Source organism: Serinus canaria, chromosome Z (genome assembly GCF_022539315.1).
Source record: "Serinus canaria isolate serCan28SL12 chromosome Z, serCan2020, whole genome shotgun sequence".
In the NCBI taxonomy this organism is placed as follows: domain Eukaryota; kingdom Metazoa; phylum Chordata; class Aves; order Passeriformes; family Fringillidae; genus Serinus; species Serinus canaria.
The window spans coordinates 67,888,886-67,907,811 of record NC_066343.1 but is presented as its reverse complement, the minus strand read 5'-3'; the positions used below and the strand labels follow the sequence as shown (position 1 = coordinate 67,907,811).

General features: G+C 38.2%; 2 protein-coding genes across 4 annotated transcripts in view; both read right to left on the bottom strand.

Moving 5' to 3' along the window:
* Nucleotides 1-18,926, bottom strand: part of UBAP2 (ubiquitin associated protein 2) — a 418,367-nt gene that overhangs the window by 195,950 nt on the left and 203,491 nt on the right. The gene's annotated exons all lie outside the window — the stretch shown is intronic.
* The window catches only part of KIF24 (kinesin family member 24), a 31,578-nt gene that overhangs the window by 11,560 nt on the left and 1,092 nt on the right, over nt 1-18,926 (bottom strand). The window contains exons 2-11 of one of the 3 annotated variants that reach the window (XM_050987415.1): nt 17,575-17,657; nt 15,809-15,947; nt 13,663-14,290; nt 10,276-10,465; nt 8,932-9,029; nt 7,370-7,585; nt 6,138-6,225; nt 4,085-4,206; nt 2,435-2,540; nt 564-635 (exon numbers count right to left, since the gene is read on the bottom strand). In XM_050987415.1, the coding sequence (XP_050843372.1) occupies nt 564-635; nt 2,435-2,540; nt 4,085-4,206; nt 6,138-6,225; nt 7,370-7,585; nt 8,932-9,029; nt 10,276-10,465; nt 13,663-14,276 (1,506 nt within the window). In that variant the 5' untranslated portion in view covers nt 14,277-14,290; nt 15,809-15,947; nt 17,575-17,657. The remainder of the gene's footprint in view (nt 1-563; nt 636-2,434; nt 2,541-4,084; nt 4,207-6,137; nt 6,226-7,369; nt 7,586-8,931; nt 9,030-10,275; nt 10,466-13,662; nt 14,291-15,808; nt 15,948-17,574; nt 17,658-18,926) is intronic. The other 2 variants (XM_009095411.4, XM_030237410.2) reach the window with 2 other exon arrangements.

Below are 18,926 nucleotides of genomic sequence, written 5' to 3'. Positions count from 1 at the left end.
GTGGCTTTTTAATTTTTTTGATAAATGTAGTCCTCTTGTCTCAGTTTTTCTTGCCTTTATTTGTTTAGAGGGTAAAATTAATACAAGTATTAATTAAGGCTCTAAACAAGCCCTTGTTCCAGATGTTGCAAGGGTGCCAATATGGTTTGAGAAATAAAGCAGAAGTTACAGCTGAAGTAAAGAACTATTGATGAAAGCTCCCAGGACAGTAACTGAATAGAAGATGAAAGATTATTTTCAGACTGTGGGGAGATGGATGGTAACTCTGTATGAATCTGGATGGTGGTGTTTGAGGTTTTGTTTGGTTTCAGCTCTTGGCTTGTTTCTTTTTTTCCCATGCCAGTCCCCATTTTTGGCTGGAAGAAATTGGCAGTTTGGTTCAATTCTGTGATGATCTTTAAAATTAAAATTTACAAAAGCTGTGCATTTTCTCTCTTCCTCAAGAGAGGAAGAAGTTACTGAACTATGCCATCTATTTATTTATTTATTTATTTATTTGATTTTTTTGCTTATTTTTGTCTTCAGCAGGGAAACCTCTCCTCTTGCCTTCCTGCTCATTTTACCAGAGTTAACTTGCTTTGCCGGAAAGGAGTATGCGCTTGTTCCTGATCCAATGCTCGAATGCATTCCTTTAGCTACCAAGAGAAAGAAAAAACAGAAGGGGAAAACAGATCAGTCATGCACTGGCAAGGAACTGAACAGCATCAAACCAAGCCTACCCAGGTCCTGTGTCACTTTGACTCCTACTATGTGTTGTCCCTTGCAAGGTCAATTTGTGCCCAGCCTGATGGCCCCGTGGGCAGCACCAGATGCAAGGAGCAAGCACACACATTTAGCACACATGGACCTCCATAAAGTTGCTGCCTGCACGACATCTAGCTAGTCTGAAGCCAGACTGGGTGTAGCCTAGACTATGCTGCAGCTTGCAGGGCAGGTGTACCCAAAGGACAGAGCTTTTTGAGCTACCTCTCTCATTTTCTTGCTTCTTGAGACAGCAGATTACAGTATTGTCATGGTGATACTGCCATCAAGCATTTACAGCCTTTCTACATTTTACAAACTCACACTGAAAATGAGACTTATTTCTACTTTCACAGCATTTTGTCTAAAACTGCACCTGTAACAAGTCAGAGATTGAACTATTGTAATTCTTTAGTCTGGCTCTCATTGTTGCAGTGTCCAAAAGTCTTCCACTTGAAAACAACATGAATATTCAAACCAGCAACAAACTTGAGATCTCATGGGTTAAAAGGTCTGAAGAGAGTGTTATGATCATTGAGGCCAGAGCTAGGTTTTACAGGCTGCAGGTTATGAAGATTTACCCAAAGCTGCTTTTTATATTTTATTCAGTCACTACTCGTAGACTGTCCAGGTATCTTCTTAATTTCACACAATACCAAAAATGTACAGACTCTGATTTTACAGTTTCTTTTAAAAGAATTTAATGGGCTTAGGATTCTTGGGAATCACAGAATTGTTTAGGCTGGAGCAGACCTTCAAGATCAGACTTCTTTCTACAGAGGTACCAACTCCCCATATTTATTTATTTATTTATTTACCAGCAACTACTCAAGAAAGCATAAAGTACAGAAACACATTCACTTCACAGGCTGCCTCCCCAGCACAAACACTAATATTCCAGTGCAGGAAGAGCCTCTGTCCCAAAGAGCATCTACATTCCCAAAGCAGAGCAAGCCACCTCCTATTTACAACACACTAAGAGGTACAGCTGTGCGCAGACTTCTGCACTGCTGGCTCATACTCTGGAATCTGTATCACCTTCAGCCTTGCTTAGAGAAGCCCCCAGCCACCACTGAGCTCCACTTGTTTGCATTACAGGAGGTCCAAACCTTCCTGCAGCATTTACACTTACACGCATTTCTGCTTTTTCTTAGATGGCATTTTTCTGCTCCTTCGTCCCTCTTTGCCTGACTAAGGACACTTACAAAGACAGTTTGCCTCAGGAGTGCATTTCTACCTGTTCCTTTCTCCCCACACATAAATTGATCATTTTTGTGCTCTTAAGTCCTTTATTCATGATTTGAAAGAGAAGCCTAAGTGGTTAAAATAACTGGCAGCAACAGATGTGCTTTTATGAAACAAACATTGCAATTCCAAGCCAGCATTCTTTAGAAGGGACAAAACCTTCTATATTAAATATGGGACACTTATACTACACCTAACATTGTCCATACTATGTTTACCTATCTGGCAGTAAGAATGGATTAAAAATACTTATTTTTTTTAAGGATATATCCTCCTTCTCAAATTGTTTTTCAGTCATGAGACAAATTAAACTGAACACACTTAGTACCTTGGTTATTTCTTCCTCTCGACGGAATACATGCATAGATTATTCTGTGGTTCGTTTTTATCCTAAAACACATGCTAGTAATTAAATACAAAACTTTCCCCAATCATAATAGTAGCTTACTGCCAAAAGACTTTGGTTTATTTCTGCTCCTTCCATTTTTGTTTGTCGATCCGTTTCTTTGGCATCAGCTGCTCTTTCACTGCCAGCCAAGTCAATGAATGATATCCTAGAAAAAACAAAGTTGCATTTATCTTAGGGGCTTCTTTTCCCTCTTCTTTTTTTCTTTATTAAACCAGCAGGCTGCAACACATGGCATCAGAAGAAGTGATAAGAAATAACTTTTGAACAACAAGAAACATCCACTGAAAATATCTGAGATACCAAAATAAGCACAGGAGCAGGAACCGTGTCAGAGCATCTTAACATTAAATAATAGAAGGTGTAGTTGCATGAGATGACAGTGCTCCACAGTTTAATGGATAAGCTGTGTAAAGTACAACACATTAATCTCTCCAGATAATCTCTGCGTTTGCAGTTTCCTAAGAACAGGGCTAAAAAAAAATTTAAGTGTTTTTATTTCTCCTTCCAGGTAAAACAGGCAACTGTTTTACCTGGAAGGAGAAATACAGGCAACTGGCAACTGGCCATGTCAAATGGGAATTCAGGACAATAGGAACAGAAATTTCCAGTGTCGCAAGTGATACACTGAGCTGTCAGTGATCCCTGTTGTTTCTGTCCACAGAACTCCATTACTCCCTTTCACACTCCCTAGCTTTGGGTGCCAGCTGCTGTACTGACTGTTGCACTGTATCTTTGTCGTTGTCCTTCCTCTATTTATTGGCACATCTTGGCACCCTTCCCTCAGTTCAGCTCTATCTCCCTTTCAGACACACAGTTCAAATGCCACACCTACCTAAACCTTTATACTTTTATTTCTAAACCTGCCTGTTCTGTCTTTTCCTCTCTTCAGTGTTTGTAGCTCTCCTGTTTTGCCTTGTGTTCAAAATTAGGCAGGCTTACAGGGAAAGAAGACAGTGTGGTAGTTAATGGAAGGAAGAGTTAGCAGGATTTTGTGATACTTGGCAGTAATGCAGATGCACAGACGTTCTTCCTCAGACCTCTTGAGGTTGTTTACTCTGGAGAAAAGATGACTGAGAAGAGGTACAATTCGTTTTTGAATACATAAAGTGGATGCCACAAGAGTAAGTAAACTGCTCTTTCTGTCTGCTGCAGATAGCATCAGAGTCACACACTCAAATGATCATGGAGCTTTATGTCAGGTACTCTGATTCTTCTGGCCAAAGGCAAACATCTGTTGTGGAATCATCTCCACCTGGGCTGGTCATCCCACACTACCTTTGTAGTCAATTACAGGACAGAAATGCTCTGGGGGGCAAATGCACCTGACATAATTTACTGCAGGGATCCCAGAAGTGGCAATTTCATTCTACTGACTTCAGAGGTGGTGGGTTCACATGTAGATAAGTACACTGCAGGCATCTACTTTTAGCCAAATTAAACACTGAAGATGAGGGGATGGATTTGATTGTCAAACTCCTTCACTGGAAATCTGTATGAACAATTTTGACAAAGCTCTTGTAGATGTGCCTAAAACATTCTCCTTGGAAATAGAGAAAGGACTGTGGAACTTTTTGTAGTTCCTTTTAACCCTGTCTTTTAACTCACACTTGTGCACTAACACCTCCTCTTTGTCTCTTGGATGTCCCGGGGCTTGACATCAGCACTGAGCACTTCTGCTTCCGGTCTTACCTTCCAAATGCCCTGTTGGTTGTGTCTTTAATTTGAATTTGGATGATAGCATGAGACCGAGAGGAATCTGAGTTGACTGCAGTAACTCCTGTGCTACGTTCCTTCCCCCCTTTCAAAATCACCTGCAAAATAAGGGGGACAAAATCCAAATGAATTATAAATAAAACCACAATCTCTCAGAAAGAGATCTTGTCCTCCTAAGGTGAGGAAACATTGTGAGGAAAGGTGCATTACAGCCTTAAGATTAGGTGCAAGGCAGTAGAGGTAGACTGGATCCCTTCCAATATTTCTTTCAGAGCTTTGTGCATGGACTTGCTTGTAGTGACACCACAGAGCTTAAAGAGCACACTGCAAGTAGCAATCTGTTGCATCACACACTCACTCATATTTACAAAATATTCAATTTATAAAATTAAATTCTTTCTTATATTGCTGGCATACTTTTCTAGTACTATAGATACAATCTAAGAGACTTATGAGATTGACCATTTTTCGTGTTCTTTTAAAATTTTACTTTCTGTGGTAGTAGATTAGTACAGTTATCCAGAAAGTCACACACAAATTTATGAACTGCCAAAACCTTCCTAAATTTCCAAAACAAAAAAAAAATATGCCAGAGTACAAATTTAAAAGATTAATTATACTCAATAAAACAGTGAAACAAGAAATCAAGGAAGAAAGGCAAGGCAGAAGGATAAAGATTCCTTCAAGATACAAATCTGGATAATTCTTTAAAGGACTATTGCAGAAAGTCTAACATTGACTGCAGCAGGGCATTCATAGAAAAGCCATTAATTTTGCTTCTGGCTGCAAGAACAAATCAAAATATTGTCTAGCAAAATCAATACATTCTCAGCTGACAGATGTGAATTATTCATGCTTTTCAGTGGCCAGTTCTCAATAAGAAACATAACCACCCACTGCAGCTTCTGATCTTTATATCAGTGCTAAGTGAAGATAATTTCTGAATCAAAGCCAACATCACTGAGTAGTGACTAACCAGGGATGTGTTCAAAGCTCCATATGATATATTTCCATATATCTTTTGCAGAATTCTCAGAAGTTCTGAGTCAAGCCAGTGACATTTCTGTGTTCAAAAGAGCCTATGAAAAATGTATTTTTTCCCTCCAGGATATCTGTAAAAATTAAGTAATTTAATGGCTCTTCTGTGTGTGGAATGTGATAATGCCAAGGAATTGCAAATCAACCATATAGTAAATTTGCACTCTTGCAGAAGCATCACCAGCTTGTCTGAAGCTTGGAGTTAATGGGAAGATGAACAACTAAATTAAGTGCCATATCAGTGGACAACACTATGACAATTTTAATGAGCCAGTTACATTATCAGGCACTTGTAATTGACACTTCCTTACCAAAAAAAAAAAAAAAAGAATTAAGCTATGCAAAGTCAGAGTAAATAGAAAGTAGATTTAATCAGCTTGCTTGCTGCAGGACAACACAGAAAATTTGCCAGTGTCCTTTTAGGGCTCAGCCAGGTAGGGAAGAAAACTGAAGCCTTGTTCTTGGTGAATGTTAGCTACTGTTTAAAAACCTTAATTTTACTTGGCTGTTTCATGCACACACATCAGCAGCATTTTAATCCTAATTCAGAAAAAATATCTCAGTCTTAAGTATTTTCTAATGTCTGTTTCTAATAATTTTCAAATTTATTATTTTGTGCAAAAACCACATATCTTTTATATACAAAATCTAAGTTCATAGACCCACAAGATACCACACTGGGAGAAAATACATATCCAGCTTTCAAGGCCCCTTACTGGGACACTATTTAACTTCTGAAATCTTTCCCTATGGAATGGCAGCAGAAGCGACAGCTGTTAATCAACTACTTGCATGAGGCTAACATAAGAAACAGCTGAATGAAAAAAGGCACTTTTAATAGAGCCCCTTGGTGCCCCGCTGGTGTTGCCAATTTCAAGGCCTTAACAGGAACATACGTTTGTGCTACACAGTAAATAATCTCCGTAAGTGACACACCTCACAAATAAGCAAATTGGGCTGCAGAAGACAAAGAACAAATACCAAACGTTACCTCCAACAGCTCATCTACAGAATCCACCTGAACCTCCCGCAGTCCAACTATCTGAACAACATGCTTGCCATCTTCTCTTGCAAAAAGCCTGACAAGAGAACAGTGTAAAAAAGAAGATATATGAAATCTTAGAAAGCAGCAATGAAAATACATGTCTGTGCCGTGACACTGAGAAAAAACAATCAAGGCTACTAAGAGGGGAGAGGCCCTGCTGTCATTAATTTCTTTTCAGAGCTGAAGAGGTACTTAAATTATAACAAGTACCACTGACATTTTTCACTGCTAAAGAGACATCATCAGTGCATTTCTGCTAGTTCAGGAATATAATAAAGCAGGGAAGTAAATTACCACGTTTACATGTTAGAGTTCCTGTCTCCCTTTAAACTACATCTCAGGCTTCTCTAAGTCATCAAACTGTAAATTTTGTTCTGTTCATATTCTAAGGATTTTTGCAAAGGATTTTAAAGCAGGTCCTCCAACCTTAGAGTCATATTTCAGCATCACCTCCAGAGGCTTGCTGGGCTGAGTCACAGGGCTCCCAGGTGAAGGTGCCCAGGGAGAAGGTGAGCAGGCTCTGCAGAGTCCAGCATGTAGGAGATTAACAGGATCCCCAGAGACTGGACTGGCAAGAGCCAAATCCCCACTGGCACAGCAGGAGAGACAGCCAGAGTTTATGCTTGACCAGGGAAAGACAAGGACTCCACAATGGTTGACCCATGACAGGCTGTCCAAACAAATTGTGAATGTCCCATGACCAAAAACATTCAAGGCCAGGTTGGATGGGGTTAGGAGCAACCTGGTCTAGTGGAAGTTGTCCCTGCCCAGAGCAGCAGGGGTGGAAAAAAGATGATCTTTAAGGTTCCTTCTCAAAATGTTCTATGATTTTAAGACAGGAACTTCTGGCCACAAGAAGCTTGTTTCTCTACATATGTATGTCCAGCTGTTATCTTATTAAAGTGTAAGCAAGAACTTGAGCTTGTATCTCAAACCTAAGAGCTTATTTTTCCCCCAAACAACACACCAGGAGTCCCTATCAATGTCACAGTATCTACTGTCAGATCTTACTATCCCTCCCAAGTATCTCCCGTGAACAACCCTAATTAAATATGTAACATTTACTATAAAAGCTAGTGTGTTAAATGTAATCACATTTAACAGTAACTGATTTCCAAACAGTAACCAACTGATTCACAACCGCAGGCTTGTAGGAAATCACGTTTTTACTTAAATACCTTTTCCTTCCATTTAGCAGGTCATAAAGGTGTCCACAGTAGATCTCATAAAAACTGATCAGAACCACTTGCTCCTTCCTGGATGGTGATGATTCCAGGTGCCTAAAGATGTCCTGGGCAGCCAGGGCATAGAGTCCTGGGTTCCGGTGATTCCCTATCATGGTGTACGTCTTGCCAGCACCAGTCTGCCCGTATGCAAAGCAAGTTGCATTGCCTCTGTGAAGACAGCATATGTGTTTAGTGCCACATCTGATTCATTCACATCTATTAAATAATATTCTGCAATGCTGGTATCTATCTATAGTGGCTCCTTAGCAATGAGGTTTGGTCTGCTACCTTCTCTGGGAAACTGTAGAATGCTTAACAATGATTCCCAAGTATACCCTTTGGAGATCTGATGTGGCACAAGGTGCTGGCTCTCTTCCTTTCCCTTCCTTTCCTTTTCCTGCCCCTCTTAAAAAAAAACCTTTGTACCTGGCTCAGTATCCTGGCAGAGGAATGGGTAAAGATGTAGGGCTGCAGTAATCACAGCAAACAATTTCTTGCCAGTTTAGATTGCAGACTGGCCTCACCATGGTGTCAGATTAAATGAATGCCAGCAGGAGGGATGGGAAAGTAAAGAGAAAGCTGGGAAAAAATAGCATAATTTCTTCTGGTGGCATTACTGGACTAGCTGTAATGTGAATTGTGGCTCTAGTGATTATTGCACAGCAAGGTATGAGCCTCATTCTCCTTTCTCAACAGCATGATACTCTGTGTCTGTTGGTGACACTTGGAGACTTTCGGTAACAGAATGCTCCATTTTCTTAATTTTTAGTATGGATATGTAATATTTTCCTTCAAAGACTCAAAAAGCAATTATATTCAAGTTTATATTATATTATACATATTATATATATATATATATATATATATGTGTGTGTGTGTGTGTGTGTATATATATATATATATATTAATATATATATATATATATAACCTTGCATAGCAATAAGATGTCTTCTGTAAAGCCACCATAAATGACCCATTAATCAGGAAATATGTAATTACAACTAAACCTCTAAGCAAATATAAATCAGTAAAAATAAATCACAAGGTTATTCATAATTTCTATTACCTTGTGAACTGCACAAATACATGTAAAAATATCTCTCAGTAGTCTCAGGAAAGAGGTGACATTATTTCTCTGCAGATGAGTGTGCTCTGCCACACAGGAACCTTTGTTAGAGTGAAGATGAGAGCTCAGAAATCCTGGGACACATGTTTTTCTTTTAGGCTGACTATGCTATCACTTTGTTGCAACTGAGGTTCAATTTAACCTTCTTCTGTAACTGAGATTTGTCACTTAGCATGAAGAAAGTTTTCCCTTTTTATTTTTGTCTAAATTGCAATCAAAAGTATTCTGATTCCCTTTTGAAAGAGGGAAGGCATGTGGCAAACATGGAAGGCATGTGAAATGAAGGTACATTTCAAAAGATGAAAAGCATAAAGGAAAATTCAGGCATGTACATAAAATTGGAAAACAACAAAACAATAAATAACCAATATAAGCACTGATGCCCTACCCGTTAAAAATATGCTGAATGAGAGGATAAGCTGTCTTCATGTACACATCCTCATTGGTACATGACTCCTCAAAGACTTCATCAAAATAAAAAACATGCTGAAAAACAAAGATAATCTTTACGTGAGAATGAATATGTTTCACTTCCCCTCTAATTCCATTCAGAAGTAAAATGAAATAACAGAAGTCTTTCTAGTGACTTCATATGGCTTTGGATTAGGTAGAGAGTGATCTAGCACACTTAATATGCAGCACAACTCATGCAGGAACACACAAGTCAAGAGATTCAGGGTAGGAGGAAAAAAAGGAAACAAAAATGCCTCAATTTCCCATCATTCTGAAGCTTAACATACCAGAGCCTTTTAACAAGAAACAAAACAAAAAAAAAGCTAATTAAAGAAAACCTATTCATGAAATGAATCAGCCTACAGATGTATTGTCAGACTGTAACAGTAAAAAGAACTGAGAGTCAACTCTTGACTCTCTTAAAATTAGTTCTCACTTGTGACTTAGTTAGTGATTGTCTCTGTTCTTAAAAAGTTTTGTGCCAGAGAAGAAAGAAGCTGCTCCTAAGCAAAGCTTCATTGTCTGAATTCAAAAGGGGGCAAGAAAATCAAAACTTCCCACACTCCAGATCAGACTCAAAGAAGCAGGGTCTGTGGAAATGATTCAGCATGTGTCCCACAATAAAAGGGGGCACAAGAACTGGGCCTAAGAGAGATCTGAAATTTTACCAGATACTCCAAACAGTTGTTGCTAAGACCCAGATTGTAAAAATAACAGCCAGAAGAGCGAGAATAGCTTGCTGCCTCTACAAATCAGTTCTGTTCCTGGTGCTGTCAGTCACAAGTGAGAATTTGAACTATGACAGCGCAAAGTATTTGGGATTAAGAGACAAAGACAAAAGGGAACTAAATTTTCAAAAGCATTTGAGAAAAATGGAAGGGAGGGAGGGGATGATGGTGTGTATGATTTATTAAAACAGACCTATAGTGCTGAAACAGTGGAAAGGGAACTCCTTACTGAAGCACCCTGAAAAGCCATCAGCAGGCACTGCTGCAGCAATGGCATGTAGCAGAGGACTTATTTTGCCACATACAAAGAAAGTTGCAAGAGACATACTTCTAGACCTTAAAATTCTGGGCTCAGGTTTGCTGGCATTGTCTGCCATAAATCAGAAGCAACTCAAATATAGACAACTCTGAGCTAAATCAAAAGCCCACCACCTATTTCACTATAAGAAATACTAACAGTCCTTTTCTGTTTTCCCTCATGGAAACTCCAGCTTTACCCTTCCATGCAAGTGACTGGCCCATAAAAAACAACCTTCAGTGATGGATGTTACCTGTAAAATGTATTGCGTAAGATCAACTGCCTCCTTCTTCTCGTGGAGAAGCAGGGTCTCCTGATCTTGCACTGTGATTATATTTGCTTCCCCACGTCTCTCCTCCCTCAGGCAGAGGGGACGTTTTCGGACACACACTCTGATTTTTTCACTCTCTGTCCATGGAGTCTCTTTGTCGTAAGTATTGGATCTACAACAATAATGGAGGTCCACATTTTAAAATCAAGTTACAACAGAATCTAGAATATGCCTGAATTTGTTACATTTATCACATAATGTTTCTGTTGTTAATGCCTATAAGAAAACTCCATAACACACCTCATTTTTACGTGATGCAGTTTCTGATGCTTTTTCCTAAACAGATTGATGCTTCCTGTACACTGGAATAGTTATGTTTGTACAGCTACACTCCTGAACTTGCTGCTGGACTGACATATTTCAGTTGTACACAAACACGAGATGGAAGCTGGCATAATATCCAAGGTAACGTAATGAAATTTAATCTTGTGCAATTATTTGCACTCATGATTAGTCACTTCATCATGTACAATGAAAATATGAATAGATCTTGAAAAGGAAAAGATAACAATACTTAGTCACTTTTCCTCTCATGCTGGACTTTTTTCTTCCCATTACAGACAGTCCAACTGGTTATAAGTAAATGACTCAAACTGGCAAATGAGTTAGTATCACCATGTTCCTGTTCAGCTGAAAAAAAAAAAAGTACTTATCTCATCCTTGCCTCCCCTTTGGTCTTTTTTCATAAAAAGGTTATGTGGTTTTACACCATAAACAAAGTTGTGCTCTTATGTTTCAGCAATTTTACTTTTGTCCCTTTCCAGACACCTCAGAAACAGGAGGTAATTTCATGTTTTACTGATTAACCTGCTGCATACAGCACTTTGTGTATAGAATAGACTTGAATTAACCAAAGTGTATTCAATATATCTCTCCCTTCTTCAAGCTGTCTTCAGGCAAATCAGTAAAGATTTTCAGCCTGGATTTGCACTTCAAATAATCAAGCCCAAACTTGCCCAAAAGCAGTGTTTTTGCCACACTGTCCAGGCGACAAAATCTCTTAGCATAGCAACTGAAAACTCATATATACCAGTTGTCTAACAAATTGTAACCCACAGATTACTCAACACTTCATTAACATCCACAGGCTTGTGGTATAGTTGCTGTTGTGCTCCATGATTCCCCAGAAGCACATGAGATGCAGATTTGCACACACAAGCAATCTTCACTTGTCACTAGAGTCCCTTTAATTTTAGTACAGCTTTCCAGTGCAGTCCAGGATCAGGCTGTGCATTTAGATGGAAAATTCTTTTGTCGGAAAAAAAAGGCAATGACACTTGAAATAAGATGCTTCATAAGCTGGTGTGAGCTTATGCATATCACTAGGCACCAAATCTTGTACAACAAATGGTCAGAAGCTCTGAAGTTTAATTCTTGTGCCAGAGGGTGTAATTGGTGACCTGCAGCAAGAGCCTGTTGTGCTCCTGTGTGAAAGCAGAAAGGATTGCAGTATTTGGAGGAAAAAAAAACCCTGAAAATTTAGACACTCTGTTAATGAGAAAAAAGGAATAAATTTTTTGTAGTATAGAGGAACATTTTGTTGAGTATATTTCGTATGGGAATAGAATGCATATTAATTTTATACGCTGAACCCAAAATCTGTATTTCTTATTAACTCTTTTAAAATATAAATTGTATTTTATAATAAAATATTTTTTCATTACTAGGAAAAAAAATCAAACAACAGTCATAACACAGATCATCAGAAATCTGATTAAATAATAGGTCAGAAGGACAATTATGTCTTTGCATAATCAAGTTATTTGCTGTGGGCAAGTTCAAATAAATTTGAACGTATTAAAATAGCATTTTGTCTTTCTGCTATCTGAAATCATGTCTGTGTTTTCCAATATTTCTCATAGATGAGACCAGGTAAGCCTTACAGTGGTCAAATCACAAGGTGCCATGGGAATGGATGGATTCAGCAAAGCAGGTAAGCACTTGCAAAACAGGAATCACAAACCTGAGTGCATGCATGCTGCTCCAAGCCTGCCTGAAATGCATAACTCTCCAAACACGAGAAAATTAAGTTGAGGCATATCAGGAGGAGGATGCAGCAAGCCCACAAGATGAGCCATAATGCTTGGTACAGAAGAATGTGCTTGCAAAAGAAGAGAACAAGGAAAGAGAAAATGAAGAACATGTCTCTATTGCAGGATTAAAAATCTTTAACTCCTTTACTTTAGGCATTAGGTTTAATAATGTATCATTTTTAAATTTGCCAACATTATAAATCCTATCCTTTTAGCTGCACATCGGCTCATCTTCCAGAAGAGACAGAGAATGCACCCAAGTATCAATATATATTGGAGACTAATGCACTTCTCCAGAAGGTGGGAATGAATTTTTTTCCAGCCAAGGAGAGTTATAAACCTGTCTTGCCTTTCACAGTTTAAGCACTCTACTTACTATGTCACCTTAGTACTTTTCCACCGTGGCAGCAGCATGTATCTCTCCAGGCTATATGCACTCCAGGTGGGAGCTGTAATTGACACCTCAACTCCATGGATCTTTCACTGTATCAAATCTTTCTCCACAGCCTTCCCAGACCAGACCTAACTTCATAAAATTACCTCCCTCCATTGCATATTAACTACCATGGCTGCATTGCAACAAGCTAGATACTGGTATTATGTGTGCACAGGCGTACGTGCACTGCTGGTGAATCAGGAAAAAAAATATTTAGTGCTTTAAAAATGTTGCCAGGGTAGATTTACCAGTGGTTCATGATAACCCCAGCCCTTCCAGTACCAAACACCGGGAAAAGTATGGAAGTTAGAGATCGCATGCCCAGGGAGCAGCTGCAAGGCATCCCTCTCACCACCAGGTCTGTAACCCTCCCCAGCTGTATTCATTTTGCTTCCTTTTAAAGCTTCACTTCAGAAATTTCTTTATAAACAAATATAGCCATCACAGCCTGTATCCTCTTTACCAAGAAAAGCTTGACAAATTTAACAACAGGCAATGTTGTATTTTGGAAAAATAATGTTTTAAAAAATAGTCCATGGAAAGACAAAGACTGGCTCAAATACCAAGAAAAGAAAGTCTTAAATCCTGAAAGACAATAAAGACTATTCTTAGACAACCTTGGTGAGTAGCAGCTGGTCAAATTCAGATGATTCCTTCTATAAGACTCGGAGAGTTGGAAATGCCTATTAATATCTCTCTTGTCTGTAAGACTTGGAATTGCTCTGCAGTGCTTGGATTGCTTATTTGGAGGTGAGGAAGACAGATTCTGCTCCACAATTAAGAAAGAATCAATTATGATTAACCTGAAGCATTAGCAAAATAAAGGTGAGCGATTATTACCTGATACAGGAATGAGGTAGTCCATAATTATACCCTGAAATATGAGTCACTCTTTGTACAATAGGAACTTCAGAATCACCCAGGAGAGGAGCAATATCATCAGAAACTGTTGGACAGTTCAGGTCATTTTTTGTACCAATTCCAGGAATATTTAGATCTCTTCTAGTTAGTCTGATGGGCTCTGGATTGTGTGGTGGGATGTGTCCCAGCATTTCCTCTACACTGTCCTTCTCTTCATTGGCACTGAAATCAGCTGACTGATACAATTCCGGTTCAGAGTCTTTAACTGTTCCATCATTTTCTCCACAAAAGGACTCGAAACGCAGCTGTCTACGGGGTCCTGACTTGGTCACCTGAGGCTGAATGAAAAGGCCACGTGGTTGAAAATCCTCCTTGCTTAAGTCTGCAGTGCCTTCTTGTAGTGTAATTTTGATTATTCTAATGAGCTGGAAAAGACGTTTGCGGTCATTTATGTCATGGACCCCCAGTTTGGTGTAATCTTCCATGGAAACTTCGGCAAGCTCATCGATTTTCTGAAGACCAAAGGCAGCAAAGTGGGGATAGTATTTTTCAAGTCCTGCTTCACAAAGGCATTCATAAAGGCACGATGCCATCTTCAACCTAGAGCCTACAGGAAATCAAACAAAATAAACATTAGAATCATATGAAACATCACATCTGACAAAGTTATTAATGAAGAAACTGCATGTTTCCTGATGCCATTACTTGCAGTTAGGCTAGAAGCTTGTTTAATTCCAAGTTTACCATACACTAGACTGACAAACACTTAAGAAAATAGGAATAACAACAATAAAATAAAATATGAAATACATATTTTATTCATGAAACTATATTTTAGAATTATATACAATACACAACATGTAAGAATTGCACAAGGCAATATTACTCACTGCCACAGAGTTCCTACACGCCTGATGTCTACTTGATGAATGCCACAGCTACTGAAACCCTGTCCTCAAGCTATAGAATGTAAAATGCCTAATTTTAGACAGTCAATTTAATATCAAGGCACATGGTCTAACATGGTTCAGCTACTCCTGGTTAACTAACCAGAGGAGAAAAAATTGCACCTGTCCTCACCTCAAGCTGCCTAATTACGACCATTCGTCTTATAGATGAACTACAGAAAAGCTGCAGTTTTGTTGTGTACCTTTCTCTTTTATGTCATGAATCCTCTGAGCATTTCTGAGTCTCCTTGACAGAAAAACCAAAAAAACAATTCTGCAAAATGTGAAAGACAGCATTTCTCTAAATCTATATATGCCACTGTAATGCCATACTTGCATTCTTGGGAAACCCAAAAAAGAAACATGAATCACTGAAAAGTATGCCCCAAATCCCCCAACTTCTTCACTTATGTCTCACTGGCAATGCATGGTGCAGCTGTCTGTATCTCAATGGATTAATATCTGCAGATATTTTTACTTCTTCTATAAAACACAAAAATGATAGCACTTCAAGTACTTGTTGCCCACTGCCTTCTCATATCTTTGTTCAGTCTAGGACCTTAACAAATACTACTCTTGGAGGTCACAGTAAGACTCAACAAAAACAAGTGATTTAAGTTTTCCTCCCTGTAGTTCAGGGTAGATTCTTTGTGAGGATTTCCAAGGCTCTCTGCATTATAGAAGAAAATAAGGTCATCTCCAAATTGGAGTCCATGTCATTAATAAATACATTATGTTGAAGTAATAACAACAATAAAATTATATGGATTAATATATAAAGTGCTGACTGTGTAAGATACTACAGAGGCCAAAATGTACAGTAGAGGACATTTAAAATTACTTACAGTCCATGTTTTGGGTAAAATTATGAGATTCAACAACAATGAACTACAAGACCAAAAATTCACAAGTCAGTGAATTTATTTAATGTGTAGATAATGTGATTCTGAATCCTGAGGTAAAGTTAGACTCACTGCTGAGGCTGATAGATCTTGGGAGGGGGAAATCAAAATTGACAGAGAGGACAGCAAACTCAGAGATCAGGGAGACTAAATACCATATGTGTGCCAGGGTTTCACAAGCATTCACTATTTGAAAACCTCTCTAACATTTAAAAACACACAGGAACCTGAGACTTAAATGAAAGCATTACATTTTGGAAATATTCCCTTTCTTACATAAGGTAGCTTAAGATGTAAAACCAGTACAGGTGTTGTGCAACTCTCAGTATGCACTGCCATGGGAAGCTTCTTCAGTTTGATGAAAGGAGCAGCTAGAACCCAAGGCCAAGATATCAATCTCAAAAATGTTGAGAATCTGTTAAAGGCAAAAATATTCAAATAAATTTACTTTGTCTACTCTCTATATGCATCCTAGATTACACCTGCATCTTTATATATCCTTATATTAAATACAGAGTGTACAAGGATCCTAATTCAGTGACTACCTCTATTCAAATTATAATGGTGAACACAGGAGAGAGAGAAAAGAATAAAAAGGGAAACAATTGAGACACTTTCTAAAAATAGAACAGCAGACACAGGAAGAGAATTACAAATTTGAAGGTTAAGGTTCCAATTAAAAATGAAACAAAATATATTTAAATAGCTAGAAATAACAGATTGTCATTATATGGAATGATGAGTCAGAAGAATTCTCGGCATTAGGAAATCCAAATAATGCAGGTACTGCAGAACCTACAAGAGCAATGTAAGCAGCTTCTGTGGCTAATTAGCTAAGGCTCTGTGCCATGTGAAAGCAACTAAATGGTTTCTTAATGAGACCTGGCCTCTTAATGAGACTTGAGATCTGCCTTTCCAGATAGAATAAATCTTACTGGATCTAGTAACTCCACCAACTCCTTTTTGACAGGACAGGAATTTCACAACTGAGGGAAAAAAAAAAGTTCACTAATAAAGGAGTAAAAATTAATTAACCACAGGAAAAAAAATAGGGGTTGGCATAATGAGAGAATCAGCACTTTTCATCACTTTGAAACTCATGAGTAGACAATTGCTAAAAGATTTTGTGTGGTTCAAACATGAAAGAACTCAGGGAAAACTGCAATTGCCAGTGAAACTCTTCTCATCTTTTGATCACTGATGCTCTAAAAAAAAAGGATATCATTCTTCTTATTGAAAAAAAACTTTAATTCATCCCACCCTGGATGAGAGATCTTTGTGTCCGAAGATGCTTTTCGTAACAGATATACAATTCATCAAAATAAATTTGCTTTGTGAAAACTAAGAAGAGGTTTTCAAGAATCCTAAATTGTTAATGCCATCTTCTGGCAAAAAAAAAGGTAGAAGACTTTTAGTCTTGCAACAGCCAGATTTCCTCAGTTATTTGTTTGCTCACCCACGAGAATAACATGTCATGGGGCAGAAAAACATACCATTCTTCACTGTGGTATCTTCATATCAAAACCTAGGCCTTGGTCCCCATAAAGATTTGGATAGCTTCACTGAAAACAGGGTTGAGATAAAAGACCAGGAATTCTTGAAATAGTTGGAGATAACATGTTTTGAGAAAGAGGTGAGTGTGGAGGTATAATTCTCCATGTGCACCCAGCTTGACACCTCTACGTGGCAAACGTGAGGTCTTTACAGCTTGTTTCTTATGCCAAGATGTTTTAAAAAGATCTTAAAAGGCTTCCAGGTGCTGGTAATGTGAGAGTGCTTATTGTAAAAAAGCATTAGAATTATATACAAAAGGGACAAGCTTAGCCACAGAATTAGATTGCAGTTTGTCATAAGAGAACTCTTCCTCAGCTTCAGTATTAGCGGTTTTCCAAAGGTCATAAAGAGGATGAAAACAGAAAAGTCAGGTGTAAATAATAAAAAGGAGTAGTTACATTTTTCTGTCCTGAAGGAAATTAGCTTACAACAAAATTATGCTCTAGGAGCTGACTCTCCATTTTAAAATGTTTTTAATTATTAATTACCTCTTTCACAAGATCTTTTCCTTCTCAATGCACTTTTCAAGGTGGAGGAAAGGTCTTCAAAGGTGCTTGGTGAGTGTCAATCACTGTGTATAAAATAAATGATGTAAAAGTCCCATAGAGATTATTTTAAGAATAAAGCAGCCTAGAACCACTGTATCTTGATCATTATTAATTTCTGATTTATTAAAGATCTCAGCACCCCATTCATTTGAGTAACTCTCACATGTCCTGTTATCCCACTGTAGCTCACTCATATTGACCTGACAATTTTAGATGATTTACAGTGACAATTTTAGATTTAGATTTCCTGAGTGTGAACAATAACCACTGAGAGAGAACACAAGTGTCATTGTATCTACTCTTTAATTTAGGGCAATAAAGTGAAGAAATTTTACATGACACTCCTACAAATGCAAATGTTACATTTTGTCCTGCATATAGGCTAAGGTAATCACTCTGAATCATAAACTTGGCCTGATTATGAAATAATTTTATTAGTCAAGATTTCAAGGGTATTTGATAAACATAGAGATTGTTAATCAGCATACAAACCATAAACACCACCTTATTTTCTGTGTAAACCATTGTCCTCTACAAGTACCTTATAAAAATAAAACTTAAGAGCTTTAAAAGTTTGTAAATGTGTGTAGCAGGTGGGTGTTTTCTCTTGGTAGCAACTACAGCAGCACACTGTACTCATTACTTGCAACCATTTTACCCCAAAAAAGACTTCAGCACTTCATCACAGGTTCTGGCCATGCCAAAGAATTTGCAGGTTTCTTGAAGCAAAGAATGAATAGGGAAAAGGGAAAGGTATTAATTCTTGTCACTACCCATCCATCTTCATCCCTTATTCATTTGAACATTAAGCTCTTTTTTTTAAGGTGATCCAAAGCCAAATCTGATTTAACCCTCCAGAAGTGAATGGCTAATTTGCTTTCCCAGAGCACCACACAAAATGCTTTACCTTTAATCATTCTGACCCCATTCCTTGGGAATTAGGGCATTCCTGTGAAGAACAGGGTCAAGCTGCTGCTGCACTTTTTTAAGACAAGCTCAACAAGAAGAGATAATCTGTTTTGTAAAATGAGCCCAAAATTTTAGTTTAATGCAAAAGGTAGGGATCTGCGAAGCTGGGGCTGACGTTGCAGCAGATCCCTTTGGAAGATCATGGGATTACTCTACTCTGCACGTAAACAACAGGGCATTAAACATTCCACTGCTCCTTGGAACAAGTGTTCAGCTGTTTTGAAGCTGGACACTGACAATGGATAAGCACTTACAGCTTCACTCCAGCAAAGTAACTGGAGAGGAGGGAATGGTTTTAATGCTAAATGTTTTTAAAGCTATTT